The sequence below is a fragment of the Cucumis melo genome, chromosome 9 (assembly GCF_025177605.1).
Source record: "Cucumis melo cultivar AY chromosome 9, USDA_Cmelo_AY_1.0, whole genome shotgun sequence".
Lineage (NCBI taxonomy): Eukaryota > Viridiplantae > Streptophyta > Magnoliopsida > Cucurbitales > Cucurbitaceae > Cucumis > Cucumis melo.
Genome location: NC_066865.1, coordinates 4,452,398 through 4,469,671, shown reverse-complemented (window position 1 = coordinate 4,469,671; position 17,274 = coordinate 4,452,398). Strand labels below are relative to the sequence as shown.

Below are 17,274 nucleotides of genomic sequence, written 5' to 3'. Positions count from 1 at the left end.
TTTTAAAGTTTATAGTCCTACTCGATACACATTGAAAATTTTGAAATAAACTTTTGATTTCTCTAAAAAAATCATCATTGATTTTCCCTGATAAACCAGATATTGATTATGATAAACTTATATAATTCTTTTTATAATATATAGACGGGTGGAATCAAATTTTCAATTTCGAAATTATACTATAAGCACGACCCTAGTTGAGCTAGATTTTAGGCCAATACTAAATATTATGTCATGCCAAATAATTTTTTAACTTTTACCAACATAGACATTTTTTGTTATTTAAAGTTAATGTAAGTGATTAAATTGCGACCACTGCTCTCGTTTACTTCCGTTTTAAAATTACTTAGACAACCTTCACCAACAAGTCGTTGTAGTATAGTGGTAAGTATTCCCGCCTGTCACGCGGGTGACCCGGGTTCGATCCCCGGCAGCGGCGAAATAAATTTTATCCTTCCTTAAACTTTTGCTATCCAACTAAAATATTCAAAACTAAAGTATATATTCATCAGTTGAATAACGGTATAAAATTTTTGTTATATGTGACATTTGCAGCTGAAACCCAGATAAAATAGCCACATCATAATATGTATGTTTCAGTTTTAAAAACTCAATACAGAAGAACAAGCAGGAGAAGAAGGCATTTGGATGAATCTTTGTTCTTACAGTTGACATCACAGCAACCCCAACTCCACACTCTCTCTAAGTCCCTTATACGAACTCCATGTCCCTATTATCAGCTTAAACAGATACTACTAATGAAATCTGAATCACTATTTTTCTTCAATTAACTATAAATGATTTTTCTTTCCCATTTTTTTTCCATGACATTTGTGGTTAGGTTTGTAAGGATCTCCAGCTCCAATCTGTGTTTTCTGGATGAATCAGTAACAGTTACCAGCGAAACACGAGAAGAAACCGGTCGGTTTCTCTCCTAGTTCACTGTTCATGACTTCCCCAGTGCCACGTCTTGTGGTTGCCATCAAAGAACTTGTTCCAGGAGACTCTGGTGGCAGCACTGCATTATCAGGTGGGTGCATAGTTGGTGGTGGAACATATTCTGGTTGTGGAATGGTGGATAGACATTTCAAGAGCATCTGTATGATTTGGTTGAAGTTAGGCCGATCGTTCGGATCCTCTTTCCAACAGGAAGTCACAATTGGTGCCAAATCTGCTGGGAGGTTCTCAGCACTCGGTCGTAAATTCTGCATCAACAGTGTCAAGAGGAAAAAAGAAAAAGACGGATATATTACAAGTATTAGTCATGGTTTTACAGTTACAATGCATGAATTTATTCAATCAAAAAGAGGCAAAACAACAATAAGAACAAGTAACGTGACACATAAATCTGCAGCCATAAGTATATTTTGGAAGTTCTACAACTTGCATAACAGGGAGATTCCTCCAATATTGTTATAAGAAAGAAAAGAAAAAACCCCACTAAAATAAGAGGAAAAGAATCACATCTGCTCCTATTGCTACAAGGATATGGTCGCATATTTTGTAGCTACATAGCTTTACCAGGGAGAGATATATGCCAATCATATTCATATGAACCTAATTCTTCAATTTTCTTTCTCTGAACTCCAAAGGGAGAGATCTAACCAAGCTACTCTTATTTACCAACTTATACCATTAAGTTGCTCCAACAACCAACTGGACGACAAATACAAACTCAGAGAAACCACTCGACAGTTGATTGTTTTATTCAATGTATTTTGATTATGATTGTCACCTTAAAAGCAGCCGCATATGCGGCTTGCAGATTTGACATGCCTTCAAAAGGCAACTTGTTTTGGATAAGCTCCCAGAATACAATTCCAAAGCTGTAAACATCCACCTTGTGATTGTAATGCTTCTTCTCTCCATTTCGTAAAGTGACTGTACTGTATAGCTGCCACCAAGTATACAAAGTGAACTATCACAAAGCAGTTGCATTGGCAAACCAAAATAACAGATCAAACAAGATTTTACCTCTGGAGCCATCCATCGGTAAGTCCCAGTTTCAGCTGTCATCATCTCTGTTACTGACTCTTCTCTAGCAAGGCCAAAATCAGCAAGTTTAACAGTTTTGTGGTCTGCAGTCAAGATCAAATTCTCTGGGAACAGAAAGCACTGTTGTTAGAATTATAATGACTGATCTTCCTTAAAAAGTCCAGGATCAAGTTAATACCAGTGTACAGTACTACTAAAATGAAATCTAAAATCTAACTATAGATGAGATGCAGTGAGCCTTCAAATCTTACGCTCATTACACAAAAAACATGTTGATAGTAAAATTCTGAACAACCATCTTGATGTAATTCTAGCCAACTTATATAATCTCATCGGACTTCAAACGTAAATTATATTCTATGTTAACTGAGGAATTATGGTTCATAGAACTTAGAAGTACTGTAAGGTAGAAGCATACCAGGTTTGAGGTCACGGTGAATGATCCCATGGGAATGCAAGCAATCCATTGCACGGGCAATATCTAAGGCAAAGCCAACTGCCTCACTGAAGTCCAAGCACCTTGGCCTTATACTCAACAGGTACTTTCGTAATGTTCCGCCTGAAAGAAGCTCAGTTACTATCACCATAATAGGCTCCTTGCAAGCACCTATAAACTGGGACAAATCAACCCCACAATCCCACAAGTTAGTATGCAACTCTATTTATTATCAAAAGAGAGAGAAAAATGAAGACCCAAGAAGGCTACACAAAGGCATATGCCAAGGGGACAATCACATTACTTCAGAGTTATATGTTATCAACTAAGAACTGCAATTACAACCTTTGCAAGATTCTTGTGTTGAACTTTGGATAACATAGCGACCTCCCGAGCAAAGCGTGCCTCAGTTTTCGTAATTTCTTCTGGGGTTTCACCTTTCCGAATTATTTTAATTGCAACATTTTGGTCTTTATATCTGGATGGTGCAAAAGAATTATCATTGCACTGAAACACGAACCACTAAACAGCATAAGCCACTAAAAATGTGCATTACCCATCTCAAAGAGAGGCACCATAAATGTTCATATAAAATGCACACTTAAAACTCAAAAGATTCAACACCTACCCCATCCAGAAGAATAAAATTTCCATCCTTGCTCCTTGGTCGTCCTTTCTGATGTGGTTTCCTTCTATTTTTATTAAATAGGTGGAATCCACCGATGCTTATTTCAAGTTAAGACAGACCCCATCAGAAAGTAACGACCCCTTACTTGAGAGGGTCAATGTTTTTTTTACTTTCTCCCCAATTGATAGCCTGTTTCTGTTTGTTATCACCTCTAACAGGACCCTTTTTAATCTTCAATACCTCACTCTATGCCAAGTATGAATAAAGTAATTGGAAAATCTATGTACATATACGTAGAGCGTATCCCAATCGGTATTCAAAATCAGAGAAATGAAGAATATTCTTCAATTCCCATCCACAGCCCCAAGAATGCTAAGGAACAAAAGGAAAAGAAAAAAAAAACAACAATTTCAAAGCAAAAACTCAGAAATTAATCAACAAGAACTTAGATCAATTGGCACCCGATATATACTTAGAACCAAGAGGTTCTAGTTCAAACCCCCACCCCAAACTTGTACTAAAAAAAATTCAAAAATCAGAACCAAACAAAATATGACAAACTTCAAACCCAAGAATTCAAATCTGAGAGAAAGATACCAAGGTTAGAATAACTTACTTCCCCTTGTGCACTTTGCCGTGCGCGCCCTCCCCAATCCTTGGCCCAACCAAGATTTGCTTCGGATCAACCAGCCACTTAGCATCCAAATCAAACTCTTGTGAACATAACTCATTACCGGACCCCATTTCTTATACTAAAGAAGACTCTTTAAGACATAGTAATAAGAAAAAACAAAAGGTTTTTGAAGCAAAGTTAGATTAGAACTTCAGAGAGATAATTAGTTGAATTAAACAGCAAGCTAATGAAGTTAAAGAACTAGGAAAATATATGCATGATTTTGCATGATTCCATCCCTGTAATTCTCAGCGGACCGGAATCCAAAATTCATCTCAGTTCAATAGATACTGTAAAAGGAAATCAAAGACTCGGAATTCTAGAAGTTCCGCCATTGGCAGGGATAAAAAATGAAGGGAAAAAAGAAAAAGAAGGGAAACAACAAAAACACAAACAAACGAATTTTAAAGGATAGTTAGCAAAACAACAAAGTTCAGTTGAAAGAAAGCTGAAAGACCCAATTGAGCCCTGGAACTTAACCCCCAAAAAATTGTTCATTCAAGTATGAAACATGTCAAACTTGGTATCAGAAAAGGAAAAGCCGCGGAAGGAACTGGGTCTGTCTCGTAAAACAGTAAGAAATAACTAAAAAAGTTGAAAGGAAAGGGAGAAAGACAGAGAGGGAAACAGAGCAACGGATACGTGGGGAAGAAAATCTGACGGTCTGAAAAGAAATGAAACGATACTCGACGATAATTCTAATCAATCCGATCGAATTCTTAAAGAATTACAAAGTGGGACCAGAAAGAATCATCTTGAAAACGCACCCAAAAGAAAGAAAAATGCTTTGGGTAGCTTTCACTACACGGATTTATTACCTCAGAACTCAGAAGCACCTCCGCCTGCAGGGGAGTTAGTTCAAACATTTTCACAAACAGTTGGAGTGCGTCAAAAGAAAGTAAAAGGGTTTGGCCACCAGGTGTTTGACTTTTCAATCAAAATAAAAACATTTAGAAAAACACCCAATTGAGAACCCATTTCAACCATTGGTAGTTTCAAATTCAACTTCCCCAGACAAGTACAAATGAAAAAAAAAAAAAAAGGAAAGAAAGATGAACAGCAAGGAAATAAAGGGGATTAAACGTAAGGTCATTGGGTAAAAGAGAAAGTTGGGCATGCTTGACAAATGGGCAAGAGAGATCATTCATGAAACCCAATTGAATGAAGTGAGAAACGGAACTCTATTGTCAAAGACTCAAAACGAGAATTTCTCAACCAAAATTTGGTCAAATTTGTAGCTTATTCTTTGAAAACGTATCGGTGGAAAATGGTCAAAATCCAAATGGAATACGGAGCAAGTTAAAATATTGATAGAGGTAAATATTGTTTTTTCTTTTGAAACAATTGGAATGCGGAGATTCAAATCACGGTCACAATAGTTATTAAATTGTACGTGAGTTAGAGCTACGTTTTAACAAATATTATAGAATAATTAAAAATAATTACGAATATAACACAATTTTACTTTAGAGATGTTTATTATTAAAGTGATAAATATTTGTCTATCACATTTTATCATAATAAAAATTAATGTATTTATAAATATTTTTAATAGTTTGGCTATATTTGAAACGGTTCTAAAAATATTGATAAAATTTTACGAAGAAATTACTTTTAAAGAAGTTATAAGAAAAACATATAGACAAATGGGAAAACTATTTGAAATATGAAAGTATTTGTAATTACACCTTCAAAAATTTATTGGCAAAAATTGAATTGTCAAACTTTTACTCAACCTTAAAATTGGACCCTCAAATTTACAATAGTAGAAGAGAGACCCTCAATGATAAAATTTGAAGTCTCAAATTTATACAATTGTTACAATTTTATATTTACATAAGTTTGAGAATCTAATTTAACACTTTTATAAATTTTAAAGATTAAAAAATAAGGTTAAAAGTATCACCGCAACCAACCTCATATGTTACGTTTTTAAATCAATAAATGAGCGTTTTTAAAAATAGCAAAATATTGAAATTATTTACAAAAATACGGCAAAATTCATCCAACCCTCTTTAGTTGATCTGAAAACTTTATTATATTCTGTAAATAGTTTCACTTTTTTTTACCGTTGATAACGATTTCTAATTAAGTTAAATATATTTATTTATTAATTATATTATATTGATATTAATAACCATTTTTAGGAAATGATAATAAAAATGACAATTCACAATTCACGTTGATGTAAAAATGTAGAAAAATGTGTAAATATAGATGAAAAATTAATAAGGTGATTAAGACATGGATTGGTTTGGTTTTGTTTAAAGGGAATTGAAAAGAGATGATAAGAAGATATAAAAGGGTGGAAGGTGGCAGTAGATGAGAGAAGATGAGGGGATGCATTCTACATTGATTTTGGATTAGACAAGGGACATGGTGTGTTTAAAATAATCTTAATTATGAATGTCTCATTCATTATTCATTTCATTATTAATTTGGATGGGTGAGGAATAGTTCTATAATGACCACTAATTTATTGACTTAACTATGGAGAGAGAATAATGAGAAGTTAGATTTACTATTCAATTTTAACTTTAAGTAAAGATTCGAATCTTTGACCTCTCGAATGATCAAAATGTAATGTAATAAGTTAATGTTGGTGATTATATATTATGATTATGTATGTATTGAATGGAAAAACCCATGTATACTAAACTTATTTAGAAATTGAGAGTGAAATGAAAATGATTGTCAATTGATGTTGTCATACTAGAATGAGATTCATATTTAACTTGGGCGCAAATAAATAGTACTCACAACTAAAATAAAGAGAATGAGACTTATGTTGGGTACCTTTGAAAAGAAACAATAATAGTCTAAATTATATAAACTCCCTCGAATTTTTGTACCTTTGTACAAAAAAAAATACATTAAAACTTCTAAAAATGATTTAAAAATTTCTTTAATGTTAGTTTGGGATGAAAATCGTCAATATTTTATGTTAAAAGTATCTATAAGTTTTTAAATAAACGGACAAAGCAAAAAATCGTTAACACTCTCTTGCTCGTCTGATTTAATTTAATTTACTCTATGTCTGTTAATTATTTGAAATTTGTTTATCTAAAATAAATAATATGTAACTAAAATTATGAATTTGAGTTAAGGTATATAGATTATAAAGAGAGTAATTGAAGTATAAAAAGATCTATTGATATAAAAATTTGACAAATAGAAAGGAACATGAGAGTATCTCTAAAAAAAGGATATCTATAATTTATTTTAAAATTAGGTTTTCTTTCTTTTCTAAACAAATCGATCCTTACAACAGTAAGAGCATTTTTTAATTAAAAACTTAGAGCTTTACTATAAGATATTAATTGTTTTTTTCATATATTAATAATTTTTGAAAGTTTAAGATTATTTTTATAAATTTTTGGAGTATTTTCTTTTACGCAAAGTATAAACGTAAGTGTATTTTTATAATTTAGTTAAATTAATAATGACTTTCACTGAAGTACCAAAGTCAACTTAATTTATTAGGAATAGACATGATAGAAGTGAAAGGTTTGATCTTCCTCTCCACAATTGTTTTACTAATTAAAAGAAATAATAGCTTTTGATTTTCATTTATTATCTAAAGAAATTTAAACTATGAAGCAAGTATATATATTTCATGTGAGACAAACAATCTGTATCATATATTGATACTTTCATAACATATTTTTCTAAAGAAAAAAATAAAGCTCATCTAATATTTCTCAACCTAAAACTAAACATTATCTTGTCCAAAACTTAAAAAATAAATAAAAGACCAAATCTTAAAATCATCGGATCGTCATCATCATATTTGAGTCCTCGTAAAGTCTTAGTAAAAACTCTCTTAAATATCTTCAACAAATTTAACGAAGATGTTCTTCATTTATATTCACACTTTCCTCTAATCTTCTTCCTCTTCTCTAATTAATTTGTGTTTATTTTCTATCTCATGCTATTGATTATTATACTTTAATATTTTAATTTTTATGTTATTTTTCTGTGTTACACTTTGGGATTTGTAGTGTATTTCACATCAATTGTCATTAATTTGACCGTTCATGATTTTTTGTTGACTTAGTAAATTAAATTTAGTATATTTATATGTTAAATTTACCTATACCCTAGTATATCTTTAAACGAATCAATAAAAGTGTATCTTTAAACGTATCAGTATCTTAGTTTTTTAGAAAATAGAGTATGATTGTGTATCCTATTGAATCTGATGGTATCTCGTGGTGTCTCACAGAAGTTGAGTAAATTTGGTGGAAAGGGAAGAATAATTCCATTGGATTCAAATAAAGAATGTTGAAGAGAGGGGTTCATTATGGCAAAAATTATGAATCTATGAGACAGTGGATAATTTGAATTATAAATAGCGATTTGAAATTATTTGTATAATAATATTTGACGTGTGGGAAAATGGATATTTGATGTGGAACTAACATTTGTTTACCAAATCATGAGACTAAGTGCAATGGAGAAGATGTACAAACAAAAAACAACACTTCTCAATTCAAAAGTAGGGATGCCAAATGGATATTATTATTAACTAAATCTCACAATCAATAAAAACAAAAATAAAAAAATAATAATAATAATTTAGGGGTATTTAGGTAATTAGTAAAAATGTTTAATCATACGATCTAAAGTTTAGTAAGTATGTGTTTGAGGTGTAAAATTTTAGATTAAAAAGTTTTTTAATAAATATGAAAAGTAGATTAAGAGAGGAATATGAAATTACACGACAAATGTAGAAAAATACAGATAGAGTGGAAGATGAAGTTCTTTCTAAATGTGAAAAGTAAAGAGAGAAAAAATGTAAAGATAAAACTACTTGATAAATGTGTAAACTTTGTCAACAAAGTTATTTGCATCAAATTAGGAAGTTGGGTGAAGAAATAACCTATACATCATTGAATTGATGTTAATAAAGTTGTAGGAGCTTCTGTGGAATAAAAAGTAGTGGACTAAACAAGAAAAGAAATTATCGTAACTTAGAGATCAACACTCCCTCCATGTGCAGTGATGTTGGTACTCGTTTAGGCCGTGGAGAATGAGGGAGGGAGTAGAGGAAAAAAGTTATGGAAAGCTAAATAGGAAGATGTACAAGGAATGCATCCCCTCGTTCACATCCTCACCTCCACCCTTCAAGCTTTGTAATTATATTTATTATAAATATTTAAATCTTATTTTATTTGTTCAATATGTTTAAATTACTGTAACAACAACATTTATTTGAGTTCTATTAGTATATACGAATAATTTGATAGATAATTATTTCCTTCCACTTCAAAAATTTAAGTAATTTATCTTTATATTTTAATTGTTTATATGAAATTAATCACGTGAAAATTAACGATCTACTTAAAACTTCTATAAATAGTGATTTACTTAAAACGTTTTTATAATAGTGATTTACGTTCATTATTTTATAAAAAAGATCAAATGGAAAAGAAAATATTTGTTAGGAACTCGATCCTCCTAAATTTCTAGTAGAGAAATCCCACCCAATCTCCACAGGGAATTGGGCGAATACAGAGAATAAAATTGTGAGAGTGAGGAAGTCATCCCCAACCTTGCCTTTGGACATCTCCACTTACCAAATCCCACCAAGCGCTCTTAGTTACTCAATGAACAATAATATAAGAAATGGTATTTTAGTTAACATAATGGAAAAAAAAATCACACTCACATATCATATTTTGATTCTTTCAATTTTCAAATATATTTTAAGATATACACATTAGAATTTCATTTCAACAATAGTACGGCAAACATAGATTATAACGACTTTTTTATAGCATTATTAATACAGTGAAAAAAAATACTATGGCATCGATTATATGAATTCATTATCATATTTTTATCTACCAATCTTCAAATATGGTAGCTAGAGAGTTATTTACCTAAATTTTTATTTTCCTTTTTTAGGGGCACTATATATATATATAGTGGCCAGTGGCCAATTTGACAATTTGTCATATAAATAATTTTTATTTTTTGAAAAGTTATGAAAATAATGAAAATGAAGTAGAAAAGCAGATGAAAATGACTTGTTCCTAACATAGATAAAAAGGAAATCCATTTCAATGGGGGGAAAGAAAAAAATTTGAAATGACTTTTGAGTGGTAATGCTTTTGAACAAAGCACTACTTTGTAAACCATTTTAAGATGCTCATTCAGAGTGAGACTAGTATTAATTTTTTATATAGTTTTGCATGTAAAACGTTTTTTTTTTTTTTTCTAATTTAATATTTGTGGAGAAAAATACACTAATTAAGTACTTTATTCAAAAGTAATCATTTAAAAATAAAATAAAAAATTTTAAAAGTATAGATACCCTAATTTAGGGGTGGGCCTTTTTGCACAACAATAGTTGATTATAAATTATAAACTTAATCCAATACCAAATTAAATTTTGAAGAAGAAACATACTATTTTTAAAAACTGAATTTTAATGTTTTCAAATACCCAATCAAATTTTGGAGAAATAAATTATTTTTAAAAACTTGTTTTTATTTTAGAAATTTGACTAAAAATTTAACAGTAAGAAAGATGACCATATTAGACATATTTTTTATAAACGAAAAAAGCGAAGTAGTTACTAATAAAGCTTAAATTTTCAAATTTGCATCCGTTTGATCAAGTAAACTTTCAAAATATCTAACAGTTATATGTCCATATTTTTTTGTCTAAGTAAATTTCCAAATCCCTCTAGTTAGCTTATAAGCACCCGCATCGTCCTCAAAATTTCTTACTTTATTTTAGACTTTTTATCCAAGTTAAATTCTAAATACTAAAAAAATAGATTTAAAAAACTTGTTTGCTTTTTAGATTTAATTCAACTCTTATTTATTGAAAAAAGCGCAAAACAATTATTTTCAATATAAAAAATGACTCGACCTTAATCCTAATTTCTTTAAAAACACAAAAATAAAAACAAAATTATAACTTGCTAAACTTTTGAAATGACTAATAATTTTTTAAGAACTTTAAACTTCATATTTGATAGGTCAGTTACCAATACCCAATTTTAAAAGTTTGATCAATCTATATACGTTGAAAATTTATCCTCATATTTGCATTGAAAATTTATCCTCATATTTGCATGGAGCATTTTGAACCCAAATCATAATACTAAACTCATTTCAACAATTTTCAATTAAACTCTATTTTCCATTATTTTCATTTTTTACGATTTTGTTATGTCCTCACCTCGACATGTCCTAAATTATTAGTAAGAGGGACAAAGACTCTTAAAAAGAAGTAAAATTAGAAATAACTGCCCAACCAACATTTCATTTGACAACATCAGTGAAGTACAAAATAATTTACGATAAGATTGTAGAAATATAGACGTGAGTTTCTTTTTAACATAACCAAAAAAAAAAGAAAATGCAAACTCATCGCCGTTTGTACAAACAAGGTTTTAGTTGGGGCCAATCAATGTCTTTCCCCTCGGAAGTTTTCTCATCCTGCAAAGAAAAGAGGCTGAAGAATTATTAAATCCAGCAGAAAAATGGCTACTTTTTTAGTTTTTGAAAATTATGCCCACAAATGTCTTTTTCCTTCTAAATTTCTTGCTTTGTTATCTATTTTTATTATGTTTCCAAAAACCAACCTAAATTTTTAAATTTATAAGGAGTTTTTAAGAATTTGTTTTTCTTTTCTTTGAAGTTTGGTTAAGAATTCAACCGTTGTACTTAAAAGATGCCAACCATCATAAAAAAATGAGAAAAACTAGGCTTAATTTTAAAAAACCAAAAATAAAAAAAAACGAAATTGTTATCAAACATACGAAAACAGACAGTTAGACCTTTAGCGTGTAGAGTAAGGTACTTGGAACATTTACAAACCTTTTTCTTGAAGTACAACAAAATAAACATCTTATTTGAGAAATCCTGCCACATGATACTTATTAATTAGCACCAAGAAAGGAACAAATAATGCTAGCTAAATAACAGAAAATGAGTATACCTTCAAAGCTGAGACGAAACCTAGCTCACAAACAGCCTTTATGAACTTTTGGGGGTCGGCTCCTCCATTGCTAGGGTCAAATCTGCTTTTAACTTCTGATATTAAAAGCCATCCACTGCATTTACAAACAGAAAGGTTAGCAGCCACATGATAGACAAGTTTGATGAGGCTAAAAAGCTTACAGAGAGCCAAAAATAGCTCACAAACCGTGGTTTAAGCACTCGTCGTGCTTCTGCCAAGTAACTTGCATAATTGACTCCCATAAGTGAAAGGCAAAAGACAGCAACATCCACAGATGCAGAGTCGAGAGGTGTCTGCCAGTGGCATAAACATTAACAAGCTTTTAGAGCTTTCTTGCTTACTTGAAGACAACGGCCAAGGAGTTTAATATAAATTTCATGAAAGACAAATGAAAAAGATGGTAATGCAATGCTCCTCACTTTGCACTGTAGCTGCTTCTAATAATGATTGTGATAGTTGACATTAATGTTATTATATTTTTTTATTCGTGTTGCGCCAACTTATATGCACCTCGACTAATATCACGGGACAACCCACTTGACCCTACAACATTTGAGTGTGAAAGGAAACTCGTATGAAATTAATTCTTAGATAGATGGCCACATGGATTGAACCCATGACCTCTTAGTTCATTATTGAGGTTTTCACATTTTTTACCACTAGGTCAACCGGTGGCTGACATTAATATTATTATAGAAGTTATTATCCACTTTATGTCCCTCCCTCCAATCACTAATGGCAATTCACCAATGACTTATTCTCCCTAAATCACCAAATGTTGTGGGAGGAAAAAAAAATGTAAAACTAAAACCTTTTCAACAACTTCTACTCGTTAAGTTAATAAGTCATAATAAGAGCTTTGGCCTAATAATAAAATTTTATAACAAAACAACGACGTCGACAGCAAGTGAATATTATTATCAATATGGCTAACTTTCATGCAAGAACTGAAGATGTATGTCTAAATGCATTTTACGGCATTAAATTCAAATACAGTGCACTTACATTTGACATATCACAAGCAATAACAGAAGGATCTTTTGAAACGAGATCAAATGAGAAAACTTTATTCTTCACATTCTTTGAAAGGCGTGCATCCCCTGTAATTAAATTTGAAGGAGAAAAAAAGATGAGGAAAATGGAGAAATAAGAAGGAAGGCCCTTAAAACTATCGAACACTTGATCAATAGTAAGTTAAAGGAATCAAGGGAAAAATAGGTTTTTCCCTAAAGCTCACCACAGCCAAAATCAGCCACGATAAATGAGGGATCATGCTCCTTCAGCCATTTTATGATTAAATTCACAGGCAGCTCAGGCCAATGTGTCATTTGCTCTTGGTATCCTGTATGATACTAGCCGTCAAAATGTTAGTTAACCCTAGTACTAGGCTATATAAATCAAATTCACCATCTAAAACTTCCTTGATGATCAATATATAGACCATATTCTAAAAGGCTACAGGCGATCTTGAGACTTTTCCAATCAAAGGCCTAGGGATATGAGGCATAACTGTAAGCCTCAAATTCAGTTTAAAACACTATAAATCCTAAACTGTGAATTAACACTTACACAAAAATTCTAAAAGGATGTCTTCAAACTCGTATTAAATCATAAATAGGATTGACTTATACTATAATTTTTGTATTCAATGCTTTTAAAGTCACACTAGCAAAATTAGTACTAGTTCAAATTCTCATAACTCAAAAGCTTCTCAACATAGAACCTTGCCTCAAGATGTTAAGTCTAAAAATCCTTTTACAACGTTGTATAAATAGAAAAAATTACATATTTACAAGAATGATGATTGTAACTTTTGACCCAAAGAGAGGTAAAATTTCCTCTATTGAAAATATTTTGTCCCAAAGAGAGAGAGGTTGAGATATGATCTTCTTCTCTGTGCGTGCGTGAAGAAACTAGTTCTTAAATAGTAACATCTACTGCATTTGGGAAGCAGGAACAGAGACAAAACTTACCATATCAAACAAAAGCTTGTCTTCCTTGAAATAGTTAAGCGCCTCTTCCCCTCTGAAACACAAAATACGAAAATTAAGAACAATTGGCTTCAAATAATGTGGCTCTAAATATGAAGTAAATTAATAAAGTTTAAATTATAAGAACCAAAAACACAAGATGTGATAGCAAAAGAATAGAAGAAACAATCATTACGTGCAAGTATACAACTTCTCATTAAGCATCCTGAAATGCCCTCCTGACAAACGAGCACGCATCTGCATCATTACCCAACAACAATGTATACAATTATAATTACAGTCCTTAAACTTCCCCCAAAAACAACTATTTAAAAAACGATGATAGTTTTCTAAAAGAAGTCGAACCTTATCGAGGAAACTAGACGAGCCGGAAACCCTCTGAGTTTTTTTGCCGTCGGAAGAAGAAGAAACAACGATATCTTGGCTACTGAGCTCAGTAGCATCCGGTAGATTATAGGTAGAATCTTTGTTTTTGTCAGTTCCGCGACGCTTCGCCCTCTTCCGCTTTTTGCTTGAGCGGCCCTCATCCGCCATTGTTTGAAACCTTGATGAAACAACTAGGGCGATGATTGTTGAGTTGGGGATTGGGATTTTAGCAAAACCCCGCCTAAAAAAGAAACCGAAGATGCGGTTCGATTGGACACATATGGGAAGTCAACCAGATCGAACCGATTACAATCGGTTTATTTTATTATCTTCTTCCGACAGTCAAAAAACACGAACCGGTTTGGTTTGGTCGATTTTTTCATAGTGGTTGGTCTTCTAGCTTCCACCCCGGTTTAGGTTTGTTTAATGAATTATTCAAAAATTAAATTGATCTATTAATATACAAATTTTATATTTTATATTATATTGCAAAATTTAATTTTTCCTTGGGGTTATTTTTATAAAATGTTAAATATGCTACGGTGATATCAACCCCAAAATGCGAAAGTTAAATCCATCAGATATTTTTATATACATTAAAATTTAAAAATATTTACGCATTTCTTACAGCTTGAATATACCTTTATAAAATTATAAACTATACTTGTAATTTAAATTAAGATAAATTAATTTAGTGAGACGAATTTATCATAAAATAAATATAAGAAGTTTTAATAGATGCATAAACGAGATCGAGAGCATACATCTTATACTAAGCTACTCATTATGATATTTTTTTAATATTTTTAAATTTAAGAAATTATCAAAATATCAAAATTGACAAAATATATTTAATTTATAATTCATAGAAAAATCATGAGTGGGTTTTTTTTTTTTTTTTTTTTTTTGGTTTTTCTGTGTTTTTTCTATGAAGCATATATGCACTTTATTTATTTATTTGAAATACGGTTGAATATTTGCCTCTTGAATGTTTTAACCCCATGCAGTGGCTCCTTTTATTTCGTCCTATTTATGATAAACTTTAATGGGATTAATACTTAAATTCAGAAAAAAGAAACATGTGAAATTCTATTTTAAAAACTATTTAAAATTATATCAAATTACCTAGATATTTTATTTACGAAATATTATAGTATATCTAAGATGAATCGCGATAAACTAAAATAGATTACTGTTTGCATACTTCCATCATGATAGAAATCTTAATTCATCACACACACACATATATATATATATATTGTAGTATTTGTTATATTTGTAAACATTTTCAAACATTTTGTAATTTAAAATAATATTTTTTTGATTGTATTGTCCAAATATGCGAAATTCTATTAACAGAAGTGGACATTTTTTTTTTTTTATCTAATTCAATGTTTTGGATTGATGGTTTCCAAACTCAAACTTGACTTACTAAAATGACCATTAAAATGTGAAGTGAGTAATTGTCAATAAGAAACTTGAAATTATTATAGATGGAAAAACTTGTAATTGTTATAGATGGAAAAAATTGAAATTATTTGAAAAAAAAAATCTTAAATAGATATCAATCAATTTTGCTATATTTTGTATATAGTTTTAATATATTGCTTATTTTTTAAATTACTCGATAAAATATAAGGGCGTTTGTAAAAATAGAAAAAAAAATTATGATACATATCGCTACATTTTTTAAATTACAAAAATAGCAAATTTAAGAAGCGGATAACCTTTTAATACCCTTTGATAATTGTCTAATATATCTAATTACTTCTCAAATTTATCATATTTGCAAATATAAAGAAAAAAAAGTATTATGGAATACTTTTTTAATTTTTTTTGTTATCTGATGTAATTTTCTTAAAAATCTTACATTTATTTCTTAAAAAGAGAGCATTGTATTGAAATGATTTTGATCTGTTCTTAAAAACAACACATTTAATTTTTGGAAAAATCAGAAACAAATTCGTTAAATTAAAAAATGGGGAGAAAAAAAATCGAAGAAAAATAGAAATAAAAAAATCGAAGAAAAATAGAAATCCCTCGGGATTGTTTGCTCTTTTTTTCAGTAGTCTCTTTCTCCAAATAAGAAAACAAAGAAATGTTATTTTCACCGTCAAAATTTTATTTTGTGTTTTATTAAATTGACTAGTAATTTAAATATTAAAAATGGGATAATTTAAAAAATATAATAAAATGTCATGATATTTACGCAAAATAATTTTGAAAATGAAAAAAGTCCACGGGCCCATGGTGAAAAATACCACAAAAAATGCCACTTTAACTATCTACACCGTTAGATTTGGATCAACGAATTTTTTTCCAAAATTGGGTATTTGTTACACCATCATTTATTCGTTTATTTTTTCAAAATTATTTAGTACACGTTTAAATTTGGCTAAACGATTTTTTTAATTCTTCTAGTACGCGCTCGTTTACATTTGGCTACTCCAATCTAAATGATTTTTTTCAATATTTTTTATACAGAATTTTTACCCAAATTTAAACGATATAAAAAAAGAATATAAAAAAAGAAGAGGAAAAAAAGAAAGAAGATAAAAAGAAATCGTAGCAAAAAAAAAGGAAAAGAAGAAAAACAATGAAAAGAAATCGCGGTGGAAAAAGTGGAAGAAAAGAAGAAAGAAGATGAAAAGATTAAATGACATAAAAAATAATAGGAAAAAAAGAAAGACGAAGGAAAGAAATTACAGCGAAAAAAACAAGAGGAAAAGAAGAAAGACATGAAAGAAATTACACGACGAAAGAAATTGCAACAAGGAGGAGAACGAACCTGAAATATTTAAAAAACGACTAAGCTTTGTTACACAAACAATAAATAGTTTGATATTTTGTTATATTTATGAAAATTAACTTTAAAAAAAATATATTATTATAGCATACCTAAAATGATGGAATTAGAGAAATTTTTTAATCCTATTTTATATTTTCATTAGATTTTTTTTCTGTCTGACTTTAGCGAATGGCCTCTCTACCAGCTCTTTCTCAACAAACTCGGATATGAATATAGTCCAAGAGAAACCAAATTCTTCGCTAGCATTTTATCTAACTTCATTCAACTTTACAAAGAAATTTAACAGTGACGTGACTGAAAACATAAAAGACTATGCTACCTTTAGAAGTACTGGAAAAGAATACCCAAAATAACAACAAAACCAAAATATATAACATAATTCATCCCTCACAATTAAGT

General features: G+C 30.3%; 2 protein-coding genes and 1 non-coding gene across 8 annotated transcripts; 1 reads left to right on the top strand and 2 right to left on the bottom strand.

Annotated features, from left to right (window-relative positions):
• The first annotated feature begins 367 nt into the window (after positions 1-367).
• TRNAD-GUC (transfer RNA aspartic acid (anticodon GUC)) lies at positions 368-439 on the top strand. The gene has a single exon. It is a non-coding gene; the product is annotated as a tRNA-Asp (tRNA).
• A 44-nt stretch (positions 440-483) lies between these two features.
• On the bottom strand, positions 484-4,968 carry LOC103498110 (serine/threonine-protein kinase STY13-like). 5 transcript variants are annotated; one of them, XM_051089691.1, is made up of 7 exons: positions 4,551-4,968; positions 3,676-3,823; positions 2,777-2,909; positions 2,414-2,609; positions 1,975-2,099; positions 1,736-1,894; positions 484-1,205 (listed from the first exon to the last, which is right to left on the bottom strand). In XM_051089691.1, the coding sequence occupies exons 2-7, from the start codon at positions 3,801-3,803 to the stop codon at positions 885-887; spliced, it is 1,062 nt and encodes a 353-aa protein (XP_050945648.1). In that variant the 5' UTR covers positions 3,804-3,823; positions 4,551-4,968; the 3' UTR covers positions 484-884. The 5 variants fall into 5 exon arrangements, with proteins under 5 accessions (XP_050945648.1, XP_008458816.1, XP_050945650.1 ...); XM_008460594.3 differs by adding an exon at positions 3,060-3,431 and having other exon boundaries at positions 3,676-4,967; XM_051089693.1 differs by lacking the exon at positions 2,777-2,909 and having other exon boundaries at positions 2,414-2,554.
• Positions 4,969-10,983: 6,015 nt separating this feature from the next.
• Positions 10,984-14,294, bottom strand: LOC103498109 (ribosomal RNA-processing protein 8). Of its 2 annotated transcripts, XM_008460590.3 has the most exons (9): positions 14,046-14,294; positions 13,876-13,937; positions 13,683-13,734; positions 12,947-13,061; positions 12,715-12,809; positions 11,896-12,002; positions 11,689-11,803; positions 11,568-11,612; positions 10,984-11,186 (listed from the first exon to the last, which is right to left on the bottom strand). In XM_008460590.3, the coding sequence occupies exons 1-9, from the start codon at positions 14,232-14,234 to the stop codon at positions 11,115-11,117; spliced, it is 852 nt and encodes a 283-aa protein (XP_008458812.1). In that variant the 5' UTR covers positions 14,235-14,294; the 3' UTR covers positions 10,984-11,114. The 2 variants fall into 2 exon arrangements, with proteins under 2 accessions (XP_008458812.1, XP_008458813.1); XM_008460591.3 differs by lacking the exon at positions 11,568-11,612.
• Positions 14,295-17,274: the final 2,980 nt, after the last annotated feature.